Raw genomic sequence first — 12,983 nt, 5'->3', positions numbered from 1 at the left:
CAGGGTGGCAAGAGGAAAAGTAGATCCACCACCAATTTTCAATCTAAGTTCTAAATAGAAAAAGTAAAAATATTCATTTTTTCGGAGGGGGGGGGGGTCATTTTTATTGAAAGGATAATGATACCCTCCCAAAAAATAATTAAAAACCTTACCTGGACCTATAGGAAGCTTCATTGTAAAGGAGAACCATATAAGTTCAGCGGTCGGCGAGATCCTTCGCTACAGACAAAAAAAGCCAACTCTAGGGGCTTTGCCCCAAGAGATGATAAAAAAAGTTAAGGTGAAATTCGTAAAAAAAAGACCAAGGAAATCTCCTGCAAAAAAAAAATAAATAAAAAAAATGGGGGGGGGGTGGTTTTTGTAGTTTTTTGGGGGGTTGGAGGTGTCCCATCCCCCAGGAATATAGCTTAAAACCATCACAGGACCAGTAGGTATAATCCTGAAAAGTAGAACCCAATCGGTTCAGCGGTTACTGAGATCTTAAGCTTCAGACGGACAGACAGACATCGTTCTACTTTGTATTATAGAAAATCATTTTGCCAAACAGTAACTTGTAATACAGTAAAATAAAGTATGACATACTTTTTAAAAAGCAGGGCCTTTTGAATATATAATACAAAACGAATACTATTACTATCAATCCAACAGACCCAATTCAAACATTATGGTATTCCCAAGTTATAGAGTAGCTGCGCTACTAAACAATATAAAAATTTGACATTTAACATTTTTTTATTAGATGCTAAAACTGAATTTAGCTAGAATGTTCTAGTCATATCACATCAAATTAGAATTTTTTTTATTCGAAACATATTTCTTTGATTACTTTTTTAGAATAAAATTAGATGATAACAAGGATGATAACATCCATTAGAAGGAAAGCTCATAACACTCAATTATTAGAATAAAAAAACGGACGGACAAAGTGAGGTATTGTGGGGATTCTCATTTGTCATGGAAATCTTTAGACATCTATCTTTCTATTCTTCCGGACAGACAGGCGGACGGGCGTACATTAGGAAAAATTTGCTACAATAATTCAAAAACACTAACATTAAAGTTTAACATTTCCAATGAATTAATAAAAAAGAAATTAAGTACCTACAGTCAATTTAATTTAATTATAATATTGTTTTACTAACTCTTTCGCTTCCAGCCTCTAAGGGAGGGCCGGGCGGGGAGAAGTTAGGAAAATGGCCTAAAATAAAACCAATCCTATTATATATAAAGTAATAAGTTTTTTTTTGTCTGTAGCGATGGATCTTCCTAACCGCTGAACTCCTTTACAGTGAAGCTTCTTTAAGGTCCCGGGGTGGTTTTCATTTTTATAAAAAAAAGTAGGGGTTTGGTTTTGGGCTATTGTTCTGCACTTCCTTAACCCATCGATTTTGGAGCCCCTAGATGCTAGGGGCGCAGCCGCTAGTACATTAATAAAGCTTCTCTAAAAAGTACAAACAATTGAGACCAACAAATTTGAAGTCTTTAGCTTGACACAATAAAACCTTACAACTTTATATTACAGGAGAGGATTATTATGGAAGGATTATTCAAAGTCATAAAAACATTGAAATATACGTCTTTTTTTTATTAATTAAAAATTTTTTAGGTGTAAACCCTGGACACTTGTACCGCGGGCCCATGGGTCATCCCGGAGTTGCGGAGGAGTCACTGCGCCATCCCTCACCCCCAGATAGTCCCCCGGGAGTGTCGCCAGCCCTACAACATCTATACCACCAGGAATAAATACATAATTATTTAATTAATCTATCTATCAATCTATGAATTTATTCTTTATGTTTATCAGCCTATCTATTCTGCTATAGATTTATTTCTTGCTCTTTTTTCTCTTTTTCTTTCGTTAATCTTTTTATATTTGAAATAAATTGAAAATAAAGAGGTAATTTTCCGTTTGTTTCAGGTCAGGATGGGTTGGGTAAGATTATATTGAGTGTTAGGTAGCCCCGCAAGATTATGGCCTGCCACATGAATTAGGCATAGGAAAAAAACACCTCCTCCCCTGATTTAAAATTTATTTTAAGAATAATGGGTGGGGGTTAGGGGATATATAAGGTCTAAACAGGCCATTTGTGTAATAGCATGGAAGCAGCTGCTTGAAATGACGTCAAACAATACAAATGACCAACAAGGTACTAGCCTGCATTTTACTGTTGGTCATTTACAATGTATACTGGTCTATCATTGGTCATTTGTATTGTATGACTGTCATTATCTATTTATAAATTAAATTATTAATGTGTTTGTGATGTTAGGCTGCGCAGCGGGGAGCCGCGGCTCCATTTTACTCCAACCTAAATATGCGACAACAGGCCGCGTTACTGTATGAGCAACACCATCAGGTGCGTGAAAATATTTTTATTAATTGATTAGCCACAGTTTCTAGTATCAAGATTTCGCTTCTAGTATCACGGGGCATTGTTTTTGAAGTGTCCAGGAAGGGCAGAAAAATAGCCTAAAACCATACCAAGACTCTTAAAACTATCCCGTGACCTATTTAAAGCCTTCCTAAAATTAAGAACTTAAGTTGTAATTGAATAATTTAATGCTTTAAAAAGCTATTAGTTTATTATGAGCAAAATTTACAATCTTGACGTTTAATGCAATATACATATGTAGGAAGGCGTTTTTTTCAATGTGCCCTAAAATCCATAGACATTCATCGCAACATAAAAATAAGTTGCTATATGTAAGATATTAATTTTTTCAGACTGATTATTCGTGGAATCATCCAAGCAGCCAACCACATCCTGTTCAGCCATCATGGACAGATCATTCAACAGGTTGATAGATAGAAAGATATCAATATAGATAGCCAGATAGACAGCTAGATTGTTAGTTTGATAATTTTATGCCTCATATTTTTTTGATATTTTATATCCTTGGGTTTTCGAAATCAGTAAGGGAATTTTGTCAGTTCTTTGGTAGCTAAAGATATTTTGTCTATGCCTTTAACTTTTCTATCAGTCAAAATTCGGATACTCTTATCCCTACAACTTTTAAAATAATATAAAATTCTCTGTGAAAAGTACGCAGAATAGATTTTTTGCATTTGATTTAGAGTATGTAATAATAGAATACAATAATTAGAAGGAGCAAAAGGTCAAATTTCTTCAACTTATTTTTATAATAGGTAGATGATTCTAGAGGTTATAAAACTGACATTAAAAAAAATGTGATGTAATCATTTTAAGTAAACTATATTATTTAGATTTGTTTAAGTAAGACTCAACCACTAATAAGTATTAAAAAACGCTTATTTTACCATTTTAAATCAATTGCAGCTTTATTGGAGCTGTGTACCTGTATAACCCCTAATAAGTATTAAAAAACGCTAATTTTACTATTTTAAATCAATTGTAGCTGTATTAAATCTGTGTCTATTTTTTAAAATAAAATTTCACAATCCTATTCTACCATTCTAATTAAATTGTAGCTCAATTGAATCTGTGTCCATTTAATAAAATAAGAAAACAAACACCTTCGACCCCAATTCTACCATTCGAATTCTAAGTAAATTCTAGCTCTATTGAATACGTACCATTTTGTTTATTAAAAAATCACACCCCTATAACCTCTATTCTACCATTCTAAGTAAATTGTATCTCCATTATATTTGTATGTATATATTTTTAAAGATTCCCGCCATTTTAACCCCTATTTTGCCATATTAAGTAAATTGTAGCTCTATTGAATATGTGTCTATTTTATTTAATATGAAATTACACCCCTGTGACCCCTATTCTACCACCCTAGGTAATTGTAGCTCTATTGAATCTGTGTCCATTTGTTAAAATAAGAAATTACACAATTTCACTGCACCAAAAAAACTGTAGTTTTCCAAATTTTCAAAACTAACACTTTTTTCATAAATATATATATGTTCAAGATAAAAAAAATACGTTTTAAATGCTCTGAAACTATTATAAAACTATATTTTGAAATAGGTCAAAACCCAAAATAAAATAGATATTACCTCCAATATTTACCTTTATGTGTGGGGGGTGGGTGGGAAAAAGGGCAAAGCAGATCTTCCTAATAACTTTTTTGTTGAGGGGGGGGGGGGAGGTGTATAAAGACTCCTGCTCTCTGCATGCTTATGGTTATATTTTATATTTAAAATGATGTTAAGTTCAGCAACAGCATATGAAAGGGATGGTTTAGAATTTGATTTACCTTGTACATTGTGTGAAGGGATTTGGCTGATTTTTATCAAATTAAAGGATATAGGGATAGTGAAAGAGTTTTTTTTATTGGCCACAAGGGCCTCTAAAACAGCGGTCTCACCAACGTCTGAATGTTCAGCTCATCTTAGCCGTTTTTCGTCGGTATTACAAAATTATTGAGCTAAAAAAAATTTGTTGCAGTCGTTTTGGAATTTAGTTGAATGTCTATTTGTTGGGTGTTTATTTGTAATACTCTTGTATTGACCTTTCCCTGTAATCATATACAACTGCATTTAACATTGTGCTGCTTATCATTGCCGCACTTATACAACAAATAACAAATTATCAAAAGCGCATATTATTAGAACAGCATAAACTGCAGAGAAAGAGAGGGGACAATGAGCTGTTTATTACACTAGTTCCAAAAGTTTTAAGATAACATTTTTTATTTGTTAGGAACCTGAGTTATTTGATCGGTTGGATTATTAAGTTGAGTATTCAAATGTTTCAACCACTAATTTTAATCTACTAAATAAAAAAAATTCTCATTATCATTGGGGATGTACATTAATTTATCGGCCACTGTCTTATCCCTTTAGATCCTTGCATCTTTTATTATTAGACTTTTTTTGGGGGGTGGGGGAGTAGGGAGGGGTTATGTCTTTTTTTTGTAATTTTGAAACACAATGGGGAAGTGACTGAACCCTTTATCCAAAACTGCAAAACCAACATAAAAATAGAATTGCATATATACATGTGTAAAATTTTGTATTTATATTAGGGAGGGAGGGGACATTGGACTGTAAATGACACTGGTACCCAACGTTTTATTAACACGATATCTTATTCGTTGGCTTCAAAACTTAATTGGTTGATAAAATTATTGAGTATCCATACTTTTCCATCAAAAATTTAGTTTTCCATAAGGGGTAATATTGTTTAACGTAACTGGGGTTTACACCCCAATTTATCGTTCATTGTCTTATTCCTTAAGATAACAAAATATATTCTAAAAATATGTACTTGAATCAAAATTGTATTTTCCCCTACACAAACTTACAAATTTTTCTATTTATATGATATGCTTATGTATAAGATAGGAATCAGTATTTTAGAGAAATTACAATCTTGCAGTGTAAAACATTTTCTCGTATTCATTCGAATCCGGTGGATAGGAACCGGTTCTCATCCATACGAAAAAACTGTGTCTAGCATCGTATTAAATCCAGCTTTCTACAAATATAAAAATGTACAATCATAAGATTAAAATAAGTTTTTTTAGCCGGTGCCTTCGGCACCTCGGGGCTAAAAAAACTAGTTTTAATCTTATAATTGTACATTCTATATCCGCGGAAAGCTGTTTATAATACGATGCGAGAAATAACTATTAAATGTTATTTTTTTAATATCTTGATTAATTAAAGCAAGCTTTAAAGTTTTGAGTCATCAATGGTAATTTTTAGTTGAATTATTTAAGGTAATCAATCTATAAAAATTCCTATTAAATACTTTTAACTTTTTTCCAAATGTTCGTCCGTCAGTCTGTTGAAACGTGATTTCTCATCTCCTATTTTAGTTAGAATGTTGAAACTTCTTATCAACATTCCCATCATTTTGCGGCATAATTAACTATAAAACATATATGGCGGTCGGACTGCTTTTTAGCAGGTTTTTGGCTATTTTAATATTTTCTATTATTTTTCAGTGTCAAATTCCAGCTACCTGAAACTTCCATTAAAGATGGAGTCCACGGGCAGGCAGTCCACAGACAGTCCGGATACTATTAAGGTACAGTTACTTATCGCATCGTATTATAACCAGCTTTCCGTGGATATAAAAATGTACAATTATATTAACAACCAGTTATGTCCGTCCCGAGATGCCGAGATTGGTGTATCTCTAATCTGTAAAACTGCCTAGTCGAGCTCATAAGAAAGCAACCCTTTGATTGAATAACCTTTATCTGCAAGTTCTAACGTTTGAGTGGTAGGGATTTGCTTCTTTTTTGGCCAAGGCATTCCCTCTACTCTAACTATTTATGTCGCGCACCTGAGATTGTTTCGGTAGAAACCTATTTTCTCGGATTCATTTGAATCCGGTGGATAGGAACCGGTTCTCATCCATACGAAAAAAACTATGTCTAGCATCGTATTATATCCAGCGTTCTACGAATATAAAAATGTACAATCATAAGATTAAAACCAGTTCTCATCCATACGAAAAAACTATGTCTAGCATCGTATTATATCCAGCGTTCTACGAATATAAAAATGTACAATCATAAGATTAAAACCAGTTTTTTTAGCCGGTGCCTTCGGCACCTCGGGGCTAAAAAAAATAGTTTTAATCTTATAATTGTACATTCTATATCCGCGGAAAGCCGTTTATAATACGATGCGAGAAATAACTATTAACTTTTGTTACCGGATGCGCTACGTATTGAGATATACATAGAATAGATAGATAATGATGTATTTAGATAAACAGACAGTCAGACAAAAATATAGACCGTCAGTCAAAAAATCAAAATATATCCTGAATCAATAAAAAGTTGAAATTTCCAAATAAAAACACTTATTGAGAAGGAAGAAATCGACTGACGCGATAAGTTTTTTCTGAGAATTATAAAATCTATTTTTCTTCAATCTGTTTTTTTTTTCTTTTCAATAAAACTATAATAAACTATGTAACTGAATGTCTGTCTGTTTCTAAAGATCTCGCTAACTGTTTGAACGATATAGTTCTCCTTTACAGTGCCGCTTCCTATAGTTCCAGAAAAGGTTTATAATTATTTGGGGGGATGGTTTCTCTACACTTCGAAGTGCCCCAGGAGGCCTCTAGGGGTAATAGCTACTAAAAAAAGTTACATATTTGTCACGTGGAAAAATAAGAGTAAAAAAAAAGTAAAAAATAGACATTCTCCGAATTTATTTGAATTAAAAATTCTTGATTATTGGAGAAATTTAAAAATATAAAGTTATAACTTTTTAACTCTCTATCTTCACATATCACTTGAATTGAAAATGATTGTTTTAACAATGTAGCTATATATACTTATTTATGAAATTTTTAGTTTCTAATCAGCATAGGCACAATAATTACTAGCGATTACGTCTCTAGCTTCTAGGGATCGGAAAGGGGTTATAAGAAAATAGAAGAATAGGCATCCCTAAAGAGGAGAACTCAATTAGTTTAGCAGTTTTTGAAATCCCATTCACTTGATGCTAATTAACATTAGATATAATGCTAATCACAAAGTATCACTTTAATTACCTTTATAAGTTTTTTTTTTTTTGATTTTATAATGTTGTCTCAATTTTTTTATTAATATTTTACAGGCCAAGCATCGGCTGTCCAAGGATGACGATGCGGGTAGCGGACACGACCAGGACAAGGACGGGCCACCGCCAAAGAAGCGCGGCAAAGCTGCGGTTGGAGCTGCCGGCAAAGGAAAAGCGGCCAAGGATCCGAATGCGCCCAAACGAGTTTTTGTTTGTCCTCATTGCCAGGTACGATTGCAAGATTGATAGTTAGACAGACATACAGGTAGATAGTCTGAAAAATAGATAGACAGACATACAAACAATCAGATAAATAAATAGACAGATAGAAAAATAGGTAAATAGATAAATTTATACAGTAAAAATATGAAAAATGTACAAAATTTAAAAAAATATGAAATTTAAATATGTATGTAATATTTAAATCCAGAATTTATATTCCAAAGAGAAAACACAAATATTTTAATGTAATAAAATACTGTTATATAGATTTAAATTTGCACATGAAAAAATATTAAACAAAGATGATAACATTCTAAGAGGTGTAGCTCAATAAATAAGATATAAAAATAGTAATAATTACCAGAGAGAGAGGAGAATATGGGCTGTTTATTACACTAGTCCCAAAAGTTTTATGATAACGTTTTCTTATTCGTTGGCTTACCAACCTTGGGGACTTTTGATTGGTTGATTAATTATGTTGAGTTTTAACCACTAATTTCAATCTACAGAAGGAGTGATCATGTTTATCATCATTGATGATGTGCATAAATTTATCGCCGATTGTCTTATCCCTTTAGATCCCTGAATAATTATACAGAGTAGCTATGCTTATAGCACAATGCCTAATCGTTATAGGAATTATTCTTACAGTTAAGATAACTTTAAAAAATACCCTTACATTATAGGAATCTGCATACAAATGACAATTTCAACAAACCTAAATTAACGAGCAGATTCGTGTACCTATATCTTTTTTCCATAAAAAGATTATTTTTATCCAAACTATTTTGATTATTTCTTATGAAAGCATTCTCTTAAAATTTCTTATTTTTATAATTTCATAATTTACAATTTATAGAACGCATTAAAATATTTTTCTATACAAATTTTTAAATTCTTGGTTTAACTGAAAGCTTTATAAAGACTTATTTTTTGACTTGTTTACTTTTATTATTTTGATTGGTTGGTTCAAACTTACAGTGTCCAAACTTTTCAACCAATTTTATACATTGAAAGCTACTATTGGACGTAATAATCCTTGTTTTGATTTCTAAAAATCCATAAAAATGTAGAAATTCCAATAATGTGCTTCTTATTTGTTATTATGACGGATTTTTGCGTTTGCTTTTTGGATTGGAGGTAAATATTCTGATAAATTATAATGTTAGCCCCGAGGGGCCGAAGGCCCGGGCTAACAAAACTGGTTCTAGTTTTATGATATTATTTTGATATTCGTGGAAAATTTCCTGTAATACGATGTTGTGCATTTTTTTTAGTATGAGAACCGGCTCTAATACAGCGGCAGCATTAGTACAATCATATTGACACTTAGACATATTACATTTTTTAGAACACTTATTCCTAATCCTGTCTGGGCCCTTTTTGACGACATTGCATGCTGTAAAAGCTAGACACTTTCTTATTTTTAACTATAAACTTTGGTTTTCCAATCACGTGATGGTGTCGTTGTAGACAAACAGTACCTTGTATTAATTATCAGCGGCTGCGCCCTTAGATTCATGTGAGAAATCCTTATCGAAGGGTGTCAATGTTTTACAATAGCATTTTCCTATTTGTTAGGGACTTTAACTAAATTTTGATTTGTTGTTTTATTAAGTTGAGTTTTGAAACATTTCAACCACTTATTTTAATTTGCAGAAGGGCTAATTTTGTTGTAACCATTGGGGATGTACATCATTTTTTCGGCCATTGTCTTGTCACTTTAGATTTCTGGGTTATAGCTAAGGGTGACTGCGGCTTAGGGTAGATGAATTTAAATTTGGTGGCTGTGTCTAAGGGTTATGCTGCTAAAACCTTCGCGGCTCAATGCGACTTTAGCTGGCTAAACTTAAAGAATAAAAACTAGAAAGAAATTTAGGGGTTGGTTAATTTGTTTAGAGGCGATCATCTCGGAAAGCTGAACCCTCCCCCAAAATACATTTTTAAAAATATTTATTCTTTGCTAAAGTCTAAACAATATAAAATTATAAATTTTATTTTTAGTTCATTAATTGCAACTCCATAAATTTTTAATTAATGAGACAAATTAATAATTATTAATTGTTCAAAATTTAATATTACAAGGATGACAACATCCATAATAGTGAACAGTGCTTTTGATATTGAAGAAATTTTGTGTGTCATCATTGGGATGTACATAAATTTATCGGCCATTGTCTTATCCCTTTAGATCCCTGCTTACAACCAATAAAGATAAGCAGTCTGACGGACATATAGACAGACATTCATACTCTAGTTTAGAGTAGTTGTACTTCTAATAATGGATTAATATTTAATGTGGAGACTATACACATCAGGGACCTAAAGGGATAAGACAATGCACGATAATTTTTTGTATATTCCCATTGATGATAAACAAGAATACCTTTTTTAGATAAAAATTATTGGTTCAAAAGTCTGGACACTACTAGGTAAAAACATAAAGTTTTTGAGCTATCAAAATTATAACGGGGTTATAAAACTTTGGGTACCAATGCTATTTACAGTCCAATGTCCCTTTCCTCCCTGATACACACACATACACACACATATATACATACACATTTATTTGTTCAGTATTTAACTTATTATTTGTGCTATTCTTAATGGTTTTTTTTTTACACGTGTAAATACATGTATTTTATATTTTTATTAACAAAAAACAGTCGTTTTTGACATTTTTTAGCCCATTTTGAATAAAGTAACTTTGAATGGCTGTAAAAGCTAGAGAAATAGTTGGAGATATTGGGGGGGAGAAGGGGGAACTCAATTATTGGTCAGTCCGTTCATCCAGTATAAGGGTAAGGGAAAGGGGAAATGGGGGTAGATGTTGAGGATCGTTATTTTAGCCAGCTGCAAGCATCACATTATGATAATGATATAATTATAATAATAAGAGTAATAATATATAAATAGATTCGAACCTTTCTGAATTGTTGAGCTTCGCTTTTTTAATGTTTCCATCTTTGTTAGATTTTAAATAAAGGCTAAATTAATCCTTTGCTAGAATAGATTAAATGGAAAAGCTTATAAGATAAATATTTGGTATTTAGGAAATTGAATAAAAACATTGAATTAAGATAATGTTTTATAAAAGAATAATAGTTTTTTTCTCTTCTTGCTTTTTAATGGAAGGATTTTTTAATAATATTTTTTTCGGTTTAAAAGAAATATAATTTTTTATTTATTTTAGTGGTTTAAGATTCTTTTATTTGGGGGAATATTTCACTTTGGGGGAAGTATTCATAACCAAGCAGCAAAGTACATTGACATTTACATCAAGAAAGTGTTTTTGCGCTGTCTAGTTATTTGATTCTATTATGCGCTCTCATTGTCAATGTTAGTTTTTATGAGATAGATATATGGATACAACAGGAATTGGTCAGGTTAGAGAAAAAAATCTAGGCCTTAAAATATGAAAGAAATTGCATATAAATAATTGTTAAGTATTATACTACCCACCAAAAAGCATTGTTTGCCCTAAAATTTGTATCAATTGGAATAATATTTTTCAGTATGGCTTAGAACCGGTTCTATTCCAGCCGAATACGATACGATACTAAAAAATCATGTATCGAATCGTATTATATCCAGTTTTCTACGAATATTAAAATGAAATCAATAATATTAATAATAATATTTTGAAGACTTTGGCATCTAGGGGCTAACACAACTGGTTTTAAACTATGGTTTATTTTCTGAAACAAGGCCAAATTCTGGGGTCCCTTAGTAGATATATTCTAAAGTTTATTATTAAATTGTCCATGAAAAAGTTAATACACTTTATGCAATACATTCAAGGGAATGATGTTTCAGTAGAAGAAAAACTATTTTGACAAAGTTTTTCCACTAGACAAAAGATTGCAATTTAAATATTTATTTCTAAGACGACCAAACTAATATTGCTTGATTCACTTCTACAAGAGACAAAATGAATTGAAAATGATTGCTAAGATCGAAATATATCTTCATGTCTTAGAATAGTGTGATTTTTTAAAAAATAGGTTGAAAAACATACTAACTTTAAAATATTTATTTGAACAATAAGATGAAAGGAACCCTAATACATATATGCAGTAAAACCATCAAGTTTATGACAATTTCTATATCAGCATTTTGTCAAAAGCACATTTCTCTTTTCTCTTATATAATTTCTACAGATTTTCTGGCAAGCATAGCTTTTTCAATATTTTGAAACATTTTTTGTACAATTTTATTTTTAATGTCTTCAGATTTTTTAACAAATTCAACTCATTTTCATGTATCTTAACAAAATTGGGGATATATACTTAAATTTGGTTACCCACTCCCCCTCCCCCCAAATTTTAGGTATCTTATGACTAAGATACAATGAAATATAATTGATCGAAAAAAATTAAGTTTAGCTGCATAACAAAAAGGCAACTACATCATATTAAATTAAATTTGTATTGCATTTGTTTCTGTTTCAGAGATCTTATGACTGGAATTACAACCTGAACCGCCACCTGAAGTACGAGTGTGGAAAAGAAAATTCATTCATGTGTTCCAAATGTGGAAGAAGGTAAAGAAGAAATAAAAATTATTACACTAGTCCCCAAAGTTATATAAAAACGTTTTCTTATATGTTGGCTCAACAACTTTTGGGGACTTTTATTGAATTTAAATGGGTTGGTTTATTATGTTGAGTGTCCAAACGTTTCAAACTCTAATTGTAATTTACAGAAGGGATAATTTTGTGAGTCATCATTGGGATGGTACATAAATTTATCGGCCATCGTCGTATCCCTTTAGATCCCTGAGTGGATAATCTCGTCATTTGCAAACCATAAAAATGTCAATCATATCTATAAGAAATAATAATTAAGTAAAATAATTAATCTATTAGCTAAATGGTAATTGTGATTGGTCATTAGTCTTACAGTAAAGTGTTTAGGATTTTTTGTGGGTTGATTGTTAAAGCCCCATCTAGGAGAAATACTCATTTTAAAAGATGCTAATCACAACCTTTCTGATATTTTATTTCAAATATAGGTTATTGGTCTTCTTAGGGTTTTCCTCTTATACTCTGCAAGGCAAGATTATAATTAAAAGAATATTGTAAAATAATAGGCATATGCTGCCCTATTTTGCTAAAAGTCATTGCATTTACAGTCAGTAGTTACTTACTTATCGACAGGGCTTGGCAGCCGCGTCACAGCCCACTGTAAGCCTCAGGGAAATTAACCTTTCTCAATTGTAATAATCAGCTGGAAGTCTGAATCTGACCCAAATGTGGCAATTCCTCTTTTTTAAAAATTATTAACAGCACACAATCGGG

General features: G+C 31.7%; 2 protein-coding genes across 5 annotated transcripts in view; both read left to right on the top strand.

Moving 5' to 3' along the window:
• Positions 1 to 12,983, top strand: part of LOC145334131 (uncharacterized) — a 147,562-nt gene that overhangs the window by 129,820 nt on the left and 4,759 nt on the right. For both annotated transcript variants that reach the window (XM_080179431.1, XM_080179430.1), the window contains 6 exons: positions 1,607 to 1,738; positions 2,272 to 2,357; positions 2,726 to 2,798; positions 5,887 to 5,969; positions 7,520 to 7,690; positions 12,136 to 12,227. In XM_080179431.1, coding sequence (XP_080035557.1) covers positions 1,607 to 1,738; positions 2,272 to 2,357; positions 2,726 to 2,798; positions 5,887 to 5,969; positions 7,520 to 7,690; positions 12,136 to 12,227 — 637 coding nt within the window. The remainder of the gene's footprint in view (positions 1 to 1,606; positions 1,739 to 2,271; positions 2,358 to 2,725; positions 2,799 to 5,886; positions 5,970 to 7,519; positions 7,691 to 12,135; positions 12,228 to 12,983) is intronic.
• LOC145334130 (uncharacterized) overlaps positions 11,581 to 12,983 on the top strand; it is a 141,854-nt gene continuing 140,451 nt past the window's right edge. For all 3 annotated transcript variants that reach the window (XM_080179429.1, XM_080179428.1, XM_080179426.1), the window contains exon 1: positions 11,581 to 11,611. The gene's annotated coding sequence lies outside the window, so the exon portion shown is untranslated. The remainder of the gene's footprint in view (positions 11,612 to 12,983) is intronic.

Source organism: Acartia tonsa, chromosome 12 (assembly GCF_053477335.1).
Source record: "Acartia tonsa isolate MP-2025a chromosome 12, ASM5347733v1, whole genome shotgun sequence".
In the NCBI taxonomy this organism is placed as follows: domain Eukaryota; kingdom Metazoa; phylum Arthropoda; class Copepoda; order Calanoida; family Acartiidae; genus Acartia; species Acartia tonsa.
This window is presented reverse-complemented; position numbering and strand designations above follow the sequence as displayed.